The following is a 21,668-nucleotide window of genomic DNA, read 5'->3' as shown; positions in this document are numbered from 1 at the left end:
ATAGTCTATTCTGTATAGGAAATTCAGTAAAGATTTGTCAGGTATGTGAACTTAAAGAATTTTAAAATAACAATAATGTAAATACTACCTGCTGGACACTGCTCTAAGACCTTTCTGTGTACAGTTTTTCCTCATTTCATCCTCACAACAACCTGTGAGAATGAAATAAGGTATTATTATTGTCCTTATTCCAATAATAATGAGAAAGAAAAGCAAGCTAATCACTTGCCCAAAGATACACAGTGAGTAAATGCAGTCAGGATTTGAACCCAGGAATTCTTTCTAATGTCCCTGCTTTCAACTACACCACACTGCCTCCCAAAAAGGTACAATATCATTAAGTTTTAAAAACCAATTGGGTGCAACTAGAAATGCTAACAAAACACACCTACCAGTTGCTGACAGTCTGTAAGCAATCACATCTAATCTGTTTAAAATATATGTTTTAATGCCTAAAATATATGTTTCTTTTACTTTTATAAGTTTACTATATGAGTTTAATTAGGTATATAGGAACACAATCAATGGAAACAGTTTCCTGAAAGAAATAAGTTTTGTGAGTTTTAGACAAAATCTTTATTTATTTACCCCAAAAAATTTACCTAAGAGCTGATGCCACATTAAATTAACAAAGAAATTGATTTTTTATGAGCAATCCTATATTCACAGCCCAAAATAAATTTACAAAATAAAATCGCTCATCAGGAAAATTGTTCAATTATAATTTTAAGTTTCAGTAGAATGCTTTTACTTTTCTTTATGTCCTAACAAAAGCATAGGTAAATATAAAGAATTCCCCCTAAGGTCTGCAGTATGCCACAGCCAGCTCATAGAAACTGTCAAAAGCCAACTGGGCTCTTCTCTTCCCAACTTCACCCCTCTCCAATGATGTCTCATTTGGTAGCTTGAAATCAGCCAAGAAAGAGGTATTCAGAACCACCAAACTTGGCAAATGCTATAAATCAAGGGTTTTCCACCCACCGGAAGCTTGTTTTCGCATATTTATCAGCACACCAATGCTGAAGCTTGACTAACAACTTACTTATTGTTGTGGTTTTTATTACATTTATATTTCATTTCAGAATTTGCAAAGTGATGTTTGTGCACAACAACCCAGTGATACAGAAGGACATTATTCCTGTTTTAACAGTGAGGCATAAAAAGGTGAAATAACTTGACAAGATCAAATGGTCAGCAAATGGCAAAAACACAGAACTCCAATCCTGCATCTTCTGAATCCAAAAAAAGGATCTACAAAATAATTTTGTTGAAATTGCAATGAGGTAATAGACCAATATCCTGAAAATATTAATAGCAGATACAGCACGTCATTAAGACATTTTAAATTTAAATTTAAAAATAGGTATGAGAGGGGTGATTCTAGATGGAGAAAAAAATAGAACTAATTTGTACAAAGAAAAAATATGGATGGCTTATCAGAGCTTATTAGACTCAAAAATGTAGTAAGTTAAAATGAAGCTGAAAGACACAGAAATACAACATTTATAGAGCTACTTGTCTAAAACTCCATTGTGTGCATAATTCAGTATATTACATCTCCTGTGATGGCCTTTGCTATCAACTCATTTTAATTAATATAAATAAGTAAAAAGTATGGATATATTAATAAAATAGCATGAAGTGGTGGATTGTTCCTTAAGGGTAAATTGTTTGGTTTCAAAGGAAACTGCTGGGCTCACACAATCTCTGGCCATTCTTCCAACTCTAGAGTAAGTTCAATACCACATGAGGGAATAGCTTCAACACGCCTCCCAGATCTCAATCTTTCAAATTAAAAAAAAAGGCCAAAGGTTTCAGAAGATCCACAGAATATTTATAAACTCTAAATTCTTTACACATAGGGAATTTACTAAAGCTTTGTTATCATCTCACAACAAATGAACTCAAAGCACTTCCTCAAAAAAAATGAGGAAATCAATTTTCCCACATTACATGGAGAAATCCAAACCAAGCAGATCATAGAGCAAGTCAGGAGCAAATGCTCTGATTCCTAGCTTTTTCAACATTTCAACTTATATCCACTGAGTATCTTCTGTATGTCTGGAACATTATGCTAGACATCATAAGAGGATACAAAACGGCTTAGATCTAATGCCTGTCCCTCTAGAGACTTACGAACATGCAACAAACCAAAATACAAGGCAGCCTAAATGTGCTGTACCTGGGGCACCAATAAAGACCTATGGAAACACAGAAGACCAAGAGATTAGCCCCACCTCAGGTGAGATTTATTCCAACTTCAGTGGATCCATAAAAGAAGTAAAAAACTGGGCCTTAAAGGATTTGGCAGAATTCTTCTTCCTGCAGACTAGGAGGCCAATTCAGATAGAGAATGAGCAGTCAAAAGTATGCACAGTAATCTATATCTGTATGAGGAACGCTGGAGAGCATAAAAGGTAATGAATGGGCCAGGCACAGTGGCTCATGCCTGTAATCCCAGCACTTTGGGAGGCCGAGGCGGGGAGATCGTGAAGTCAAGAGATCGAAACCATCCTGGCCAACATTGTGAAACCCCATCTCTACTAAAAATACAAAAATCAGCTGGGCGTGGTGGTGCACACCTGTAGTCCCAGCTACTCAGGAGGCTGAGGTAGGAGAATCGCTTGAACCTGGGCAGTGGAAGCTGCAGTGAGCTGAGACTGTGCCACTGCACTCCAGCCTGGTGACAGAGCAAGACTCCATCTCAAAAACAAACAAAAAAAAAAGGTAATGAATATACATGAGTAAGGTAGAATCATTTCAAAGGGGCTGGGCTGGAGTAGAGATTTTATTACAGAGACAGTAAATAACGAAGGTTTTTCAGTAGAAAGTAACACACTCAGATACATATTTTGGGAAAGGAAATCAGAGAGTATCTGGGGGGCTAACGGGAGGTGTTGCAGGTAGAGAAAGGAACTAGAGGGAAGTAGGGAAGTTACTTAGAAGTATGGCTAGGTTGCGAGTTAGCAGTCTGCATTCTGTTTTCTAGTATGACATATGATATATTGTCCATATGCCAATGTATCCAAGAGCAAATGCAATTACTATTTCTCACTGAAGAATGCATATCTGAATGTGAGAATTATGGCCTTACAGAGATGATCTTGAATGTGCTCTAACTGAAAAAATTATTACTAACTCCTGACCATTGTGTTGATTATTATACAACCTAAATAATGGTGATAAGACATAAGTACTAGTGAGAAGGAAGGTTCTAGTTTCAACAACACTCTCAAGAAAACTGCAAGCTTCTTAAACCATTTCTCTATGCCATGCCAGTTTCTCCTAACAAATCATTACATGCTTGTCCTCAGGTAGAAACCCTGCCTTCCTTTCACATCACACTATTTCTCATCAACCCCCTCTACCTTGCTGGCAACATCTGACTGACCAGTCACCCTCTTCACTGTGGTTTTTGGCATGTGACCAATTAATGCCTTCACAATAATATCTTAAATAGCCAAGTGTCCATCCCACAAGATAACTTCAAAGTTATTTGAGCTGTTCTTTCCCAACTACCTTCACCAACATCACACAATAGCAACCACTGCATGACCACACCTTAGACCTTAACTCCGAAAATTCTTATATTGCACTTCCTGACGAAATCAGCAACCTCTGACTGCAGATTTTTATCATTCAGCTTTCTCATTCCTTTGCCCACAATCTTTGTTCTTCAATGTTAGCCACGTGGAAGTACTTTACATGCTCCTAGACTAGTCTCGTTCAGTTTGTACCAGTCTTCATACCAGTTTTCATCTTCACTGCTCCTAATTTCTTGCTGCACTACTGTCCTATTCTACTTCAGAGAGAAGAAAGGCTATCAGTCAAGATTCACATCAGTTTCCCCAGATCATCCCTACCAACTTCCCCAGTCTTACTGGTTTCCTCCTAATCCTTCAGAGGAAGGATGTCTTGTCTCCTGTTAAATGCTATATACTCTTATTTTTTATCAAATCCCCTCACATCTTCTCATGTACTTTCTCCATCAACATCTGTTGAATGGAATGAAGGCTTTTTATACTTCTTCTTTCAGCTTGCCTGTCACATTTATCACTCTTGATTATAACTTTCTTAAAATGTCTTACCTGGGTTTCCAAGACATCATTCTCTTCTGATTCTCCTCCTATCTGTCATATGGCCTTTTATTTTTATTTGCTAGGCCCTTTTAGTAAATTCCTTCCTTAAAACATTAGTGTTTGAGAGTCTCATCCGCTTTTTATTCCCTGCACAATCTCATCCAAGTCCCATGATATCAACTACCACCCAAGAGTTAACTGGCTCCGAAATATTTCACTCTTATCTCAATTTCTCCCTCAACTCTTGACCCTATTAATTATTATGTACTAATTATATACTAATCTGTTCCACCTAGACTTTCTTGGTTAAGCTTAAAGTCCCTCCTCCTAACACAATATGCTACAAAACAACAACAACAAAAACAAAAACAAACTAGATTTACCACTGTTCTCTTCAAATCTTCTATTCTGTCTGTATTCTCTATGTTGGCAATAGCATCATTATCCACCTAATCCCCCAAAGTCATTACCTACCTGTCCTTGAGTCTAAACTTTTTTCCAGACTAGCAAAGCAGTTAAGAACACAGTTAATTACCTGAGTTCAAATCCTTTCCCTACCACTCTCCTGCTGTAAGACCGTGGGCAAATTACTTAACCTTCTGTATCCCAATTTCCTCATCAGGGAGAAAATAATACCACACAATCTGCAGGGTGAGGTGAGTATTAAATGATTAACACTTGTAAAGTTCTTAGAGCAGTGACCAGCACAAAATGTTGAAAAACTGTTTGCTGGTAGTATTGTTATTGTCACAGCCAATCAATCAACTTGTAATATATATTTTATTTTCTATAAGATCAGCTCTTCTTCTCCATATCCCTGATACTACTATTGTTTATATATTCATCAACTCTAAAAGATTACTATTCCATAGTTCATCAACATTAAAATGTGTATCTTCCGCATTTGACCATCTCTGACCTGGGAGTTCTTACACTTGATAGCATATCATGGTTTCATAGGCAAGAGGCAGAATTTTTATTTCTTAGGAGCATATGCATGTAGTAATAACAGCAATGATGCATCTTATAAGGTGTCTTAGGTTCAGTGAAATACAGTAAGGGTCTTTTACCTATTTTAGCCTCCATTCTCACCCGCCAACCCCAACTGAAGACCTCAAATCCACTAATGCCAGAAGGCTATCTAGGACTGGGGAAGAACTCATAGATCAGCTATATCATTTTACAGATGTCAGCTATTTCAATATCATTTCATCCTGCATCATAAGCATTTTGAAAGCAGTAGTTGCATTTCAAAGACTTTTGAAAAACATTATAATAATTAACCTTCGAAGATTTATCCATTCATTCATTCACCTATTCAATACATATTTACAATGTTCTAAAAAACTGTTGTAGACACTGGGGATATAGCTAGAAGCAGAACAGACCAAAATCCCTATCCTCAGAGAGTCTTCATTTCAATAAAGGAAGATTAAAAAATAAATAACATGGAATCTATATCATATGATAAGTGTTATGGAAAAAAAAAAAAAGACGGGAAGAGGAACAGATTTATCACACTCCTGACAATCATGTTATAATATGATTGCCCTGCATGGTGATAATGCTAATAACATTAGACCTTAGAAACATTTCCTCAAATGCAAGATCCCAATTAGGCATTTACCCAGGCAGCTTTGATTTGGAAAAGAAGGAGTAAATCTCGAAAGCCTTGGGTTTACACAGCCCATAAGCTGATCCACTTTAGTTACCATACTAATAAGGACTGTGGTTATAGCTTCTCTGGCCTTGATAAGTCTTTGCCTTTTATATTTTAGGAGGTCATAAATGTTGAATGAGGGCACGTTTCAGGTCCACAACTTACTGCCACCTCTGCCTTTCCTGAACTCCCCAAACAGCTAAACGTTCTTTATAAAGGGCTTCAATGCTCTGAAATAGGTGCTCCCAGGTGGCTGTTATAACTCATTTCAACCTGGCCAAACAGGCATGAATAAGCCTCTTTATTGTTGGTTTTATCTTCCCTTCAGTGCTTGGGAATACAGAATGATCTCTAAAAGTTTACGCTTTATTAACTTCATGAGCCACCAGAAAAATTCCTTCAGTATCATCAGGATAATTCAGCAGAGTTACCTTCAGAGTCCTGATATGATTCTCAGCCTCATTCTTTTCTTTCTTAAAGTGCTTCATAAGCTCTTGGATATTCTGTTCATGTTTTGTTTTCACACTCTGCAATGATGATGTGAGATCTTTCAGCTCCCTCTGGTGCACATCTCGTTCCAGCTTTAACTGTGTGATGATTGTAGCTGTTTCTTCATCCCTGGATTTTGCCTGTGCAGTGAGGTCAGAAAGGTCCTTAAGCACTGCTTTCTTGGCTCTCTCTTCCTCGGCCAATTTATTAGCAAGATCTGCTCGGATGGCACTCAGGTCCTTGATGGACTCTTGCATCTCAAGAAGTTTAGCTTTGTCCTGGGCCTCGCTCTTCTTGAGCTCTGCAATTTCTTCCTCCAAGTGAGCTTTCTCAACTTTCATCTGGCTTTGGATCTTACTCTGCTTTTTCAATTCGCTTTCCAGTCTGTGGATGGTATCCAGGGAATTCTTAACTTCCAATTCAAGGTCAGCTTGCTGAGACTTAATATCACATAATTTCTCCTCCTTGGAGTGAAGCTCCTCCTCCTGAAGGGCACGCTTTGTTAGGACATCATTCAATTCCTTTCGAAGATTCTCTATTTGTTGTAATGCTGCGTACAGCTGGGTTTTCAATTCATCCTTTTCTTTTAAAATCTATCAGGTTAAGAACATGAAGCAAAAGAAAAAAATAAAAGTTACTGTAAAATTCACCACAGACTCTGCCAGTCAGCAAAATAACGTTTAACCCACGAGGAGAAAAAAAATTCATCAAATAATTTTTGTATTTTTTCCATTTTGTAATAAAAATCCTTTCAGGCCAGAAAGGGTGGGGGGGATATATAATTGTCCTGAAATAGCAACACACTGAAATATGTATTTTGAATTTTCCTCACCAAAACTTATTTCAATCCATGGTCACAAATAATTATTTAAATATAAGATAAAATTGAGCAAACAAATGGGGAAATCAGAGACTCCCATTATAAAGAAAACTTACTAGAGGTTGAAATAATACCATATTACCTAAAATAATAATGATGTACATTCCAATGACACACTTTTAAAAAGGAGAAACCCCAAAACAGAGATGGAAAATAATATAGGGAAGCATGCAGATCCAATGTAAGAAAGTTTACAGTACATTCAGCCATTATTTTTAAAATATCAATGGTGACAAAAAGTCACCAATATGCAACTAGGAGCCTTGAAGTCCACAAAGACAGAAATGAGATTAAGTCAGGAAAGGTTGGGAAAGGGCTCAAGTGAAAAGTCAAAGGCCTAGAAGTCCATCATTCTATGCCAGCCTCTCTACGATTTACATTGAAGGACAGAGGTCAAGGGTTAACTCTTCTGGCCTCTAATCTCACCATCTAATCATTGCAAATAAAATAGTGGGCAGCCAAGGGAACCAAGATTGTTTTCTATACAACACTGGCACCAAAGATAATCTCCGTGCCTACTTACTGATGCCCACACCATGTCTTGAAACAGGTGGGAAAAAAAGGAACCAATTAAGACTCATTTCAGAATTACAAATAATGAGTTAAATGCAAATATTTGCAAGACATTTCTACACTTCACATTTTATACTTCAGTGTAAAACAATTTCTGACAAAAATTTAATGAGTCAATCACTCCAAAAAAAAGTTTCCCCTATCCCGCTCAGTTTTAACTGAAAGAAAGAGGACAAAGATAACATGAGAACTAATAAAAGGAGGTGAATAAGCAGTTGAGCTCTGACCAGAAAGAAGAGAATTTGATTCTCAGTTCAATCATGGTCAATTCTATGGCCTCAGGGAAATCATTTCTCTTACTAGAGAAAATAATAATAGCTATTTCATAAGACTGTGATGAAGATTAGTGAGAAAGGAGAAACAAAAAGTTGGAGTAGAATTTAAGTTCGAGGAGGTACTAGGGTCTCAGGGAGGTGTTTATGCAAGGTAGTGATCAAAACTGTAAAAAGAGCCAGGCCCAGTGGCACACACCCATAATCCCAGCTATTTGGAAGGCTCAGGCGGGAAGATGGCTTTGGCTCAGGAGTTTGAGACCAGTCTGGGCAACATAGCAAGACCCCGTCTCTACTGTGAAAAGACACGATAACTGAAGCGAAGGAACTCTGGAACACAGATGAAGGAGTTCACTTTCAAAACAATGTAAGGTAGGAGAAATATGGATGAGCCTAAGGGTAGATGTATTATTTTTCTATTGCTTCATAACAATTTCCAACAGACTTAGTAGCTTAAAACAATACACATTTTTTGTCTCACTGCTTCCAATAGGTTGAAAGGCCAAGCAAGGTATTCAGCTTAAGGCCTCCTAAGACTAAAATCAAGGTATCTGCTGGCCAGGGCTTTTGTCTGGAGGTTCCCAGGAGAATCCATGTCCAAGCTCATTCAGGTTTCTGATACAACTTGTTTCCATACAGTTGTGGGACTTTGGGTCCCCATTTCCTTGCTAGCTTTTGGTCAGCGATTATTCTGAACTTCTAGAAGCCAACCTTGTTCCTTGGCTCATGGACTCTGCCATCTACAAAGCTTGAACAGCTTGATGAATCCTTCCTAAGCTCCAACTCTCTCTGACATCCCCTTCTCTCAATAGCCAGAAAAAAAAAAAACTTCTATTGAAGGCTCATGTGATAAGATTAGGCCCATCCAGATAATGTGATCACAGGAGTAATGTCTTATCATATTCATGGGTTCCAGAAATTAGGATGACTTCTTTGGGGAGGGTCATTCTACTTACCAAACTAGAGAACACAAAAACTGATAGAATAAAATTTGGGCTGTAAAGATAGCATGGGACGGACTGAGCAAGGGTAGGGGCCTTCAATATAGTGATATATGTTTGAAGCAGATAACTTAGCCCCTTTGGCATGAGTTGAGAGACTTATAGGCGGTGCTGAGGATTAAAATCGCATTTTCATAATGAAGTCATACCATGTAAAGTGTCTTTAATTATGAAATATTATAACTTCCTGAAGTTGGATTAAAAAGCAAAGATATTTCTTTTTCTCACATAACAGGAAGTCCAGAGATAGGATGGTTCAAGAAGAATCCCTCAAAGCTCAGGCTCTGCTACTCTATAACTCTCCATCTTTTGCTGTCTTTGCAGTGTTCCAAGCTTCACATCAATTCCTGACAAGGGTGACAGCCACAGGGCAGACAGTCACAGACCATGTGGGTCGAGTTTGGAATTTCTTTGGCAATACAGATACTAAAAAGTAAGCTCTGTCGATCTGATTCTGGTTAATTGCTTGCCTAGTAGCCACAGCTTAAGATTTTGTCTAGGCACTTTCTCTGAGTCTGAAAATGTCAATGTCTTTACTGCCATCTCAATACCCTGGACATACCCAGGGCCCTCAATTGAATAGCCTTTATCTTGAGGCAAATCAAAACAGTGGAATTGGGTCCCCTTTGTCTGGCCAGGATCTCTTTTTGTTTGTTTGTTTCCTGACTCCCTCTTGTGCTTGCACTAATTTCAGTTTGGATAAATAATTTGGCTTTTCCAAACCTAAGGGGTTCCAAACTATCAGACTCATAGGCAATTTGTATTATAGGTTGCAGACTTCAGGCTCCCCACCTTAAACAACCAAACAGAAACGAACAAAACTCTCTGCTTTTAGACAGACCAGTTTCAACCTAAACTTGTTTTTCTCTTGTAAGACCTTACTGAAGGCTGAAATACGTACACAACATACTCCAACATCCTAAAGTTTTCCTACCAGTCACTTAATACTATCCTCTTATTCACAGCATCAATGCCCCTAAATGATTTCTGTTTAAACCAATTGCTTCCAACCACATAGCAAGGTTTACCAACTTTCCCTTTAGAACAATATGATCCTCTCTTGCCCCTTACCCTACTTCTCCTCTCAGTAAATTCTACAATTTAGTTTATTTTACTTATAGCTCCTTATTTCTAGAACTCAAAGTTTACACAAACTTGAATTTTTTCTGCTGAGGGTAAGAGAAAATCCCAATCCGAAATGGCTTAAACCACGACAAGAAAATCATTCCAGGCAGAACTGCTCCAGACACACTATGTCAAAGCTCTGGCTCCAGCTCTCTGCAATTTTGTACCTAGTGATGGTCTTACATTCATTATTGAATGGAATGGATAGGGGGAGGGAGGAGGTAACCATGAATACTATAGAAGCCAACTGATATTTCTATGGAAGTTTTGCTGTTACTGTTAAGCAGAAGGAATGGAAAAAGTGGAAAGTCGGGTTGACTCCAGATTAGAAATCGGTAAAAGGTATGAGGGAGAAGAAAGAAATTGAAGATGTGATGAGAACAACATCAAAGTAACTGTCAATGAAGTCCAATGTGACAGGAAAAAAACTGAATCCAGAAACTGGCTAGTAAACCAGAGGAATGTAGAAAGATCAAAATTGGGTATGAATAGTTAAAAAAGCTAGGGCGTAGGGAATAGAAGAATTATGAAAGATCAGAGACTGAGCTTTGGAACTGAAGGCTTGGACATGAAACAACTACAGATGAAGATAAAATTTAAACACAGAAATTAGATGCTGAAGTAGAATTATTTCAGTGACGGTCACTATAAAATAAGACATTAGTGAATTATAAGGATACAGACTTCAGTAGATTGCAGACTTGAACTTTGAAGTTACCAAGGATGATGGCAAGAATTAATGTCACAAAACAGGCTGATGCAAAGCCAAGTGCTAAAATCCTTGAGAAATGTAGGGGCATAAATGAAAAATAGCCAGCAGTCAAGAGCAAAAATGGGGAAAGAATGTTCTAACCAGGCAAACCAAGCTTCCAAAGAAGGGGTAAAAGCAAAGATTACTGAAAGAAGGCCTGAAAATAGCTGTGTGAAGCCAAAAGAATGATACTATCTAAAACCATGGCAATTATAGAAACAGAAGCCAACTCCTCAAAGACCTGAACACAAAGTATTATATATATAGTTTGTTTTTTTTTTTTTAATTAACTAAAAGGTAGATGAGGGGATTGCTCAATTTTGTTGTTGTTGTTGTGGTTTTGTTTTGTTTTTTTACCTGCATGTGAGGGAAAATGCAGGCAGATGGCTGAATTATACTAATACATACTCTAGCATTTCTTGAACTGTATGTGATAGGACTGCATATGCATTCAAAAAATCATACACTTTGGCACTGATCCTTCTTACTTTCAACCATTCAAAAATTCAGATTTTACAAGATAGCATATATTACATATAACTCTTTTTTTCTGTCAGCAGGAAGGAAATACACAGAAGGAATAGATGGTAATTTAAGATTCTTGAAGTGAAATACTATCAAGCAAAAAGCTCAATACATAAGCAAGCCAATTATTCTGCCAATTCAGCAGGGGAAACAAAACAAAACGAAAACAAAACAAAACAACAACAAAAAAAACCTAGAAAGTATTCCCATTATCCATATTAAAAAAGAATATGAAAAAAATTGGAAACATTCAGAAAAGCATATACTATGATTGGAGTCCAATCTTTTCCATTATTGTTTTCAAAGCACCTGTACAAACCAATAATTTCAAACAGTACCTTAAAAGAAAAAAAGACGCAAAAATACCACAACTTACGACTAGATTAATTGTACCTATAAAGTTTTCAGTCTCCTAATATGTGTTACCTACATATCCCTGAAGTACACCACAATTCCCTGATGTAAATATCCATTTCATTGTCTTTGAGGAAAGTATACAATTTGATCTGTCTGGGTTTGTTCTTTTTTTTTCCCCTGCAGCAATATATGATTTGATATTACACATCCTTCAGTAATGAAGTAGTTTTGTAATATGATATATATCTGATAATCTTACTAAGATTCCAGAAATGTAAAAAGCAGGAAAAAAGAAATAAATCAGAGAAATTTTTAAGAGAAAAAAAAGCCTTTTGCCGTTTTGTATGTTTTTTAAGTAACAAATCTTAAAGCAGAAAATAAATTATGCTAGAAAAAGAGAACCGGCGGTAGACACAGAACCATACCGAAAATATGAGGAGAGCATCATATGAGCATATAAAATGACTCAGTAAGGCTACTTATTAAGTAATTTATTCTTTAAGCTACAATATGTCATATTTGTAAATCAGTATAATTTTTATTTTAATACACCCTTCCAAAATACCTTGGAGTTACTTTTTGAAAATAATTAGCCCTAAAAATCAAAAAGAAAGTAGCTGTATTACAAATGTGTTAAGGTGGCTTTGTGATTTTATTAAGAATTAAATATCCCTTTGAAATAATATTCAGTAATACATTTTTAAACTTTTTTTCCAAAATTATTTACCATGTATTTCCACATCACAGATTTACTGAGCACATTTCTTATTCTTTTTCCTTGAAAAACCATTGCTCTAACTGCAACATGCTGCATTAATTTTTAAGGCTTTTAAAGGAGAAATTACAATGCCTGCTGTGATCATTGTGTTACGACCCTAACTGTGGCAATCACTTCAAAACTGCTTCTTTGCTTATCATTAGTAATGCTAAGTGATAAAAATAATTGGAAGTATTCTGGGAAATGATTGTTAAACAATTTTTAATATTCTGAAAACTCAACCCAGAAAAGTCTCAGCACCATGGACTGGAATTACTGTATGATAACATGGACCCTTCTAAATCTCTTCTAATTAAGTAAAATCTCTAAATGAGATTTTCAATCAATCAATTCCCTCAACCACTCCTCTAGCTAGCTACCTACCTACCTTACAGTCAGGCTCATTGAGCCAGTTGCCAGATCAGGCTGACAACAGAATAATCAAGATAGAGCAATTTCCTGGGATCAGATCAGTTCAGACACAAGTCTGAAAGCTTTAGAACTGCTTTACTTCAGGGCAACCAGCCACCCAGTATGTGTCAGATGGGTTAAAATGAAAAGCAATCCACAGTGAGTGCAAAATGATCATTTCTTGCATCTTCTATAGGTCCGAGAAATTCATATGTAAAAGATAAAGCATCTTTTCCATGACAGCTCATCTGAAATAATCATCAGTCACTCTTAAATGCTGAAAATTGATTTTATAAATATAATGCCCTACATTTTGTTTTCTTTTAAAAGAAAGTCAACTTATCCAAATGATTATTCTTTTGGAATGTACAGAGTTCTCGACAAGTGACAAATGACAAAGCACAAATGATAAACCAAGAATAAACATGGATAAAAATCAATCACGACTTTCCTGCTTATTATCTTATAAACATCTGGGTTTAATTCAACCCAAAGATATATCAGATGAGAATCAACATAGGAGCATAAAATCCATTTAAAGTAACTGATTATACAAGAGAAAAGATAATGTGAAATGCATACACAGATCAGTGAAATGCGTTTTGTTGCTATCAAAAGGGCATAAAAGCAAAGTCTTGAAGAGGGTTGTGATCCCATAACACTGCTCAGTCAGTGAGATCCTCAGTGTCACGCATTTAAGTAAGCCCATCACAGTTGCTGCCAGTAAATGGCCCTAGCAACTACTGCATTTTTTAAATGCTTCTTTCTAACCAATACCTAGTTGAAAATATATAAATAAATGAGATTTTAAAATAAATGCATTGGGAGGAAAGTTGTGTGAAAATAACAAAGATTTAGTAATTTTTTTTCCATTGGAATATTAGAAGATTAAACAATAATTCAATTTAGGAAACTTACACCTAAACTGGGGCAAGGGGTATATCTATTTATGGGCCAACTCTGAAAAGCCACATAATATTAAACTATGAAAAGGCTTAAGTAAAAAATACTTAAAAATTAACTTTTGTACTTTGAAACAGCCAAGAAATAAAGATTCTTCTATCAAGGACATATTGATTATATGCACAGAATGGCACTCAAGTATTTTTTCAAAGGATAGATGAATGAATTGTTGGGTCACATTGAAAACCCTTCCTTAGGAATGTGGCTTTTATACCTGATTATTCTTGCCTGTCAGTTCATCAACAGTTTCAGATTGTTTCTCCAACGCTCGCTCTAACTTCTTATGTTTAAGCTTCCACTGCCTAATGGATTCTTGAGCTTTCAGTTTCAGGTCTTCCCTCCTCTTCTCCGCCTCCTCTTTCAGAGCCTCTGACTGCTGGAGCTCACTGAGGTACTGCTCAGCCTGCTTGGTTGCATCCTCCGCATGGCGAGTCAGCTCTGAGATCTGAAGGTCAGCATGCTTACGCTCGGCCTCACATGTGTCAAAGTGATTCTGGATCTCCTTAAGTCGATCCAACATCTGCAGTTGCTGTTTTTCCCCATTCTCCAGTTCACGTGTTAAATTCTAGGAATAAGGCATGCGAAACATTAGGAACAAATCGTTGTCAAAATTGGGTGTGTAGCATATCATCAAACAAGAATCTCTAATGTCACTGAAATGGAAATCATCTGTATTAAAATTCATTAGCAATCAATTTAGAAAATATGAGTCCTTTTCTTTGTATTTTATAACCACATTAGTTGGGAAAAATTTTTTATACAAATATTCCCTCTTTCTTGGACTATTTTATTATCCAAAAAGGGAAAATATGTGTTTCCAATTGGCTGTCACTAAAATAGAAGGCACTTTTGAAGCAAACAATGTGCATTATTTTAGTAACAACCTAGTGTTTTGTCCAGCTGAAGAAATATCGATGTTTTAAAATTTGTCAGGTTATCAGAGAACTATTAGTAGCAATCATATATAATATTTTGCCTTCTGGCAGCAAAACAAAATTATAATAAAAAAATAAAAATAAGTAACAATAAAGTGACAGACACATCAGCATAGATAACATTAGGTTCCCAATAAAGTGTTTATACATTATTTCCAGATAAACCAACATAATATTATACATTGAAGCACTTATCTCAAGCTGATATGAATCACTATGGTACAGATTTATAAATACACTTAATTTAACTTTATTTTGAATATTTCTTTAATCAAGAAAAAAACCTTCAGCCTAGCTTCCCTAAAGCCAGGATGGTGATTATATATTTGGAAATTACACTAAATCATCATGATTAATACATATTTTAAGAATAAGTAAATATCTATTTTAAGTTTAAAAATGAGAAGATATTGTTTCATGCAAGTTTATACAAATAATCATTAACATTAAGCAATTAAAGAATCATTAACATTAAGCCACTTTTGTAAAGCTTTGTAAGAAAGTGATAAATTCAGAAATAAAGCACTTACAATGAGTCACATAAGCTGCCCCTCCTGAGCCTTAGTTTCCAAATACTTAGTGGCAACAAAAGTAACATAAAAAGGTCATGTGTCCAAATAAGAATGGGTTCAAGGGGTTGGAATGAGGCTGTGAGTTGGATAAACAATAAATAACATCTCCACTGTACTAAGGTCCAGAAAATGAAACTAGAAACATTTACCAAGCTCCTTTGGCCCCAACAGCAGAGTTTCCAGGTCCAGATTCCATGATTTATGGCTCAAATAAGGTTACATATAATTTTCCTCATGATTAAAATCATGGTTTGACATTATGGCAAACATTTTTTTAAATGCCTCAAAAACAAGCTTCATTTTCTGGGCAACAGGTTTGCATTTGTCCAGTTTGCTAAATTCAATGCAGCCTGGAAGATGCTTCATCCACCCAAATGGTAAATTGAGAACTGTGTACTTCTGTGTGTAGAAAATTCTAAAATAAGATGAGAAAACCCTTGTAATTGTGGTTTACCTTTTGCTCTTATTCTAAAAGTTTTACCAATATGCCAGAAATCAACTTGATTAACAAGCAGCAATCAACTGATTCCTGATCAAAAGAGAAATGGAACTGATTTTTCTTTTCAACAAATACTTGGAAAGAAAGTGATTATACTTCCTGTTCATCAAGCATATGGTTTATAGAAATATTAATAGGACATAGTTTTAATACCAGAGAAACTAACTCTAATTAGGGAGGTATTCTCACTAACCACTAAATTATACTAGATAGTCCCAGGTGCTAACACATGATGGAGAGTTACCTAAAGGGGTCTATAGACTACAATGTGGCTGCAGAGAGTCTCCCATAGGAGGTGATGTATAAGCTGAGATTTAAAAGAAAAGGAGCTAGCAATAATAATCAAATAACTATGACTGTGACTGAAATGCATTGAGTACTCGAGTTATACCAGAGATTGAATGCTGTATATGAATTACCTCATTCAATTCCAACACAAATCTAAAATGAGACACTATTATCCCCATTTCAGTAAAAAGCAACCAACATTTGCTGCAGTTAATAACTTGCTCAAGATCACACAGCTAATAAGTGAGGGCATAGGGATTTGGACCTAGATAGTCTGCTTCTAGAGCCCATGTTATCAACCTATTGCTAAACTTCCAGATTCTCAGATGACCCCAACTCCATGCCTCTTCAGTCACCCACTGCCATGGTTTTATCTTGGTGTTTTTTATCAGAACTGCCACCTTTAAAGCAAGAGGTTCCTCACTCCACCCTCTTCCCATAACTCTGGATTTAATTACCAATCTAATCAGCTATTACACCCTCTTCCTTCTGTGTTATCTGTGCTTCATTGTCAAGGAGATGACCATTCCCTTGAGATTTCTTTTGCTAGCTTTAAATCCTGGCTCTCTAACCCAAACACTGTATTTTTTCACTTTAGCCAATCTCTTGCTTACATCTAGACTCTCTCTTTAAACTGTTCATTCACTGAACATAAACAACAAAACACCAACTCTAGGTGAACTTAAAAAATTCCTAATTCCTACATCAGGTTGAGTTCTGTGAGAAAAATCACACAGGACTATCAGTTGATGTGACCACACAGACAGTCAACTCATTGGCACCCAGAAAGTCTTCCACATGCCTCAACCCAGCTCACACAAGGGCCATTATAACAAAAAGTCTTATCTCCGACCCTACCATTTTTACCCTTGGTTTTAATACGTACTATAGCTCCTCCTTCAGAAGTAAAATTGGGCAGGCATTTAGTGCAGGATACCCCAAATACGTCCTACTTGTAGTATTTTAAAATTTACCAATGGTCAATTTCTTCTCTTTTCCAGCCCCCAAGGAAAGGGGATTCTTCCTTAGACAAATAGCCTATCTCTGCGATTTTCCTACTTGACTATTCTGCTTTGCTTCTCTCATCTCAAAAACTAACAGTAAAGATTTTAAAAAATAAAGAAAAGAAAAACAACACCAACAAAAGCACTTTCCTTAACCCTAGATTATCTTCTACTCAGTACCATGTACTCATCTTCCTCTTAAGCCAAGATCCTGGAAAGAGTGGTCCATACTTGATGCCCCCACAACCTTATTTCAGTTCACTTGGTTCACTACATCTGGTTTCCATCATACTATGAAAACAGCTCTCATCAAGATCCCCAAAGATCACCTACAGCCAAATACAATAACTCTTTAAAAATCTTACTTTGGGAGGCAGAGGTGGGTGGATCACTTGAGCCCAGGAGTTCGAGCCCAGCCTGGGCAACATAGCGAAACCCCCGTCTCTACTAAAAACACAAAAATTAGCTGGGTATGGTGGCACACGCCTGTAATCCCAGCCACTCAGGAGGCTGAGGCATAAGAACAGCTTGAACCCAGGAGGTGGAGTTTGTAGTGAGCTGAGCTTCCGCCACTGCACTACAGCCTAGGCCACACAGTGAGATGCAGTCCAAAAAAAAAAAAATTTCCTTCACCTAGTTTCCTTGTAGCATGTGACGCTGTTAATAACCCCTTGCTCATTCTAACTCTCCGCTTCCTTAACTTTCATAATACCACTTCTCACTAGTTCTCTATCTTCTTATTCTTCTTTCATAATCTCCTTTCCTGAGTCTCTTCTACCATTTAGCCTCTTAAATCTAAATAACTCTATAAAATTCCAGTATTATGCATCATCCCACCTACACAATACCCTTGGGTAGATGAGTATTTAGGTAGACAGATATTAGTAGGTATTAGTGAGTCCTACATTCAGAAGCCATACTAACCCCTCATCTCCATACTTTCAAATATCTAATGGCTTCATAACTTTCTACACTTAGAAATCTCACAGGCCTCTTAAATTTAGCAAGTCAAGAAGTAAACTTATCTGAGGACCAACTCCTAACAAATAGGTGGTCCTACTAAAATGGCAGGAAAGTGGCTCTCTGATGAGGGAGGATGGAAATGAGCTGAATTGCGTATTTTAATAGTGAGAAGATCTAAAATAATCACTGTAGGAAAAGAGGAAATGAACAACTGATAGATGTTTAAAAGATAACAAACAGAAATAAGGTTCTAGTTAGATAGTCTCAAATTTATAATGGGCCCAAGAGTATACCAAATTCTTTGGATTTCTCCAGCAACTCACTTGAACCCAGAAGCAAAGTAAGTTCAGGGTTATTTATTCTTCTGTAATTACAGAGCAACAACAGGGAGCACAGGATTAACACATTCAAGCCCAGAGCTTATGCAGGCAAACTCTTTTGTTCTCACATTTAAAAACTGCGGACTCTTATATTAACATGCAAAGTGCAATAATTCACTTTGAATAATATTTGAAAAGATCATGTCATTGATTGGGTATGTGAGCGTAAATGAACAGAAAAAGATATGGATCTTCTTGTAAATAATTGTGGTTTTCACTACTCAAGAGAAAGCAGGTTTGAATTTGTCCTGGATGAACACCTCTTCTAACTGCCCTGAGTCTAGAAACTATCAGTAGCTACTGCTTTGCTATCAGCCTGTGTTATGTTCCAGGTAAAATTCATCAGAGAGGTCCTTCCTATATTCTCCTAAGGATCCTATTCAGCCATTGTTTCGGCATTTCTTTAATCCATCTTCCTCAACCAATCAGAAAAATCTAACTGTAATAAATATTTATCCCACATCAATCAAAGGACTATACTACAGAACCCTCATATCAATTCCCAACACACATACACTCTCACTCACATACATATGAACATATACATAGAGCACATAAGTGTACAAACACATAATAAATCCATGCATAAATGCTTTCAGGGTATTTATAGTAAATATTAAGGCACAAGTAGTAAATATTATTTTCCTGATGCACTACATGAAATGCTAAATGAAAAGCATTTTTCTTATTTATTCCATTATAATGATTTTCAGTTCTATTATTACTATTATATATTCCTGAAGGCATCTTCTACACTGAAGAACTTTTTATATTTAGATTGTGTGAAATTATCTCAGCCACTAAAGCAGAATGGTTAAATTTCATATCACTTAATTAAGTCCATGTTTATTTCTCACTATATAAGCAGTGTCAAAAACAGGAACAACTCAAAAACAGAAATATCCATATTAACATAAATTCTTGCCCATACATTGCCAACAGGCTTATAAAAGCTCCATCTAAATCTAAAACTTTATACCTTTCAATTCCCCTTCTTTTCTCTTTCTTTCTTCAAGTGGGAAAAAATGTTGATGAGTAGTTGTGTTGAAGGTCTCAGGTTTGCTGGTAGTTGGAAGGATTTATAGGACTCAGCATATTACAGTCATAATTATGTTAAGATTTATTAAAGAGGAAAGATAGAAAGCAAAATTAGCAAGGAGAAAAAGGCACATGAAGTGAAGTCCAGTGGAAACTAAGAGTCCACTCCCAGTGAAATTACACAAGACATGTTCAATTTCTCCAGCAGTGAATTCTGACAACACATATAAAGTGTAATCTATCAGGAAAGCTCACTGTGTCCAACATTTTAATTAGGGGATGGTCACTTGGGCACCATCTACCTGTATGGAGCAAAATTTTAGACTCTCAGAAACCAGGCGGTCAAAATAAACTATATTTTTTGTACTCTAGACACAGTAAATTCTCCTTATTATTAAGTAAAACTTTATTTCAGCATAGAAAACTACTTATCATTCCAAGTTCTCAAATGCCAGAAAAGAACTGCTAAGCCTGCATTTAAAACATTTTCCATGAGGGTTTAAGAGACATAAAGTAGACTACCATATAGGCGGCAACAATAACTACTAATTTGTTCACTGATGAAATGAAAGTACAATATAATATAATGCAATTTTTCCTCTACTCACACTTGACAGTGAACACACACAAGAGATTGGGCACCTTGGTGAACATTTAAAAACATATATCGAAAATGGAAAATCTACCCCCAAATAAACCAGGATAAACAATGCATATTTTAAATAATCATTTTCATTTATAGTATTTACATACTTTGTATAGAAACTTGTAAGGGTAAGTGAGAAAGCTGCCAGACTGTAATGACTCAAAAGTCACATCTCTAGGAAGACAGTGACATATCATGGAAACAGAATGAGTCACTCAGGCTTGCGTTCAAATCCCAGCTCTGCTATCCTGTGACCTTAGAAGGGTGCTTACCCTTCGTGAACCAAAGCAACATTGTTGCAGGAAGTCAGGGACCCCAAACGGAGGGACTGGCTGAAGCTGTGGCAGGGGAACATAAATTGTGAAGATTTCATGGACATTTATCTGTTCCCAAATAATACTTTTATAATTTCTTATGCCTGTCTTTACTTTAATCTCTTAATCCTGTTATCTTCATAAGCTGAGGATGTATGTCACCTCAGGACCACTGTGATAATTGTGTTAAGTATAAAAATTGATTGTAAAACGTGTGTTTTTGGCCAGGCATGGTGGCTCACGCCTGTAATCCCAGCACTTTGGGAGGCCGAGGCGGGTGGATCACGAGGTCAGGAGATCGAGACCATGGTGAAACCCCGTCTCTACTAAAAAATACAAAAAATTAGCCGGGCGCGGTGGCAGGCACCTGTAGTCCCAGCTACTCCAGAGGCTGAGGCAGGAGAATGGCGTGAACCCGGGAGGCGGAGCTTGCAGTAAGCCAAGATCGCGCCACCGCACTCCAGCCTGGGCAACACAGCGAGACTCCGTCTCAAAAAAAAAAAAACATGTGTTTGAACAATATGAAATCAGTGCACCTTGGAAAAGAACAGAGTAACAGCGATTTTTAGGGAACAAAGGAAGACAACCATAAGGTCTGACTGCCTGCAGGGTTGGGCAAAAAGAGCCATATTTTTCTTCTTGCAGAGAGCCTATAAACGGACATGCAAGTAGGGAAGATATCGCTAAATTCTTTTCCTAGCAAGGAATATTAATATTAATACCCTGGAGAAGGAATGCATTCCTGGGGGGAGGTCTATAAACAGCCGCTCTGGGAATGTCTGTCTTGTGCAGTTGAGATGAGGACTGAGATACGCCCTGGTCTCCTGCAGTACCCTCAGGCTTACTAGGGTGGGGAAAACCTCCGCCCTGGTAAATTTGTGGTCAGACCAGTTCTCTGCTCTCAAACTCTGTTTTCCGTTATTTAAGATGTGTATCAAGACAATACGTGCACCACTGAACATAGACCCTTATCAGTAGTTCTGCTTTTACCCTTTGCCCTGTGATCTTTGTTGGACCCTTATCAGTGGTTCTGCTTTTTCCCTTTGTCCTGTTCTCTCAGAAGCATGTGATCTTTGTTAGACCCTTATGAGAAGCTCTGCTTTTTGCCTTTTGAAGCATATGATCTTTGTACCTACTCCCTGTTTTACACCCCCTCCCCTTTTGAAACCCTTAATAAAAAACTTGC

At 36.9% G+C, this 21,668-nt stretch overlaps 1 protein-coding gene across 7 annotated transcripts in view; it reads right to left on the bottom strand.

Moving 5' to 3' along the window:
• CEP128 (centrosomal protein 128) overlaps positions 1-21,668 on the bottom strand; it is a 636,715-nt gene that overhangs the window by 282,317 nt on the left and 332,730 nt on the right. For all 7 annotated transcript variants that reach the window (XM_063644064.1, XM_063644067.1, XM_055288555.2 and 4 more), the window contains 2 exons: positions 14,058-14,408; positions 6,171-6,821 (listed from right to left, as the gene is read on the bottom strand). In XM_063644064.1, coding sequence (XP_063500134.1) covers positions 6,171-6,821; positions 14,058-14,408 — 1,002 coding nt within the window. The remainder of the gene's footprint in view (positions 1-6,170; positions 6,822-14,057; positions 14,409-21,668) is intronic.

Source organism: Symphalangus syndactylus, chromosome 8 (genome assembly GCF_028878055.3).
Source record: "Symphalangus syndactylus isolate Jambi chromosome 8, NHGRI_mSymSyn1-v2.1_pri, whole genome shotgun sequence".
In the NCBI taxonomy this organism is placed as follows: Eukaryota; Metazoa; Chordata; class Mammalia; order Primates; family Hylobatidae; genus Symphalangus; species Symphalangus syndactylus.
The sequence above is the reverse complement of the archived record's forward strand: the minus strand, read 5'-3'. Positions and strand labels throughout refer to the sequence as shown.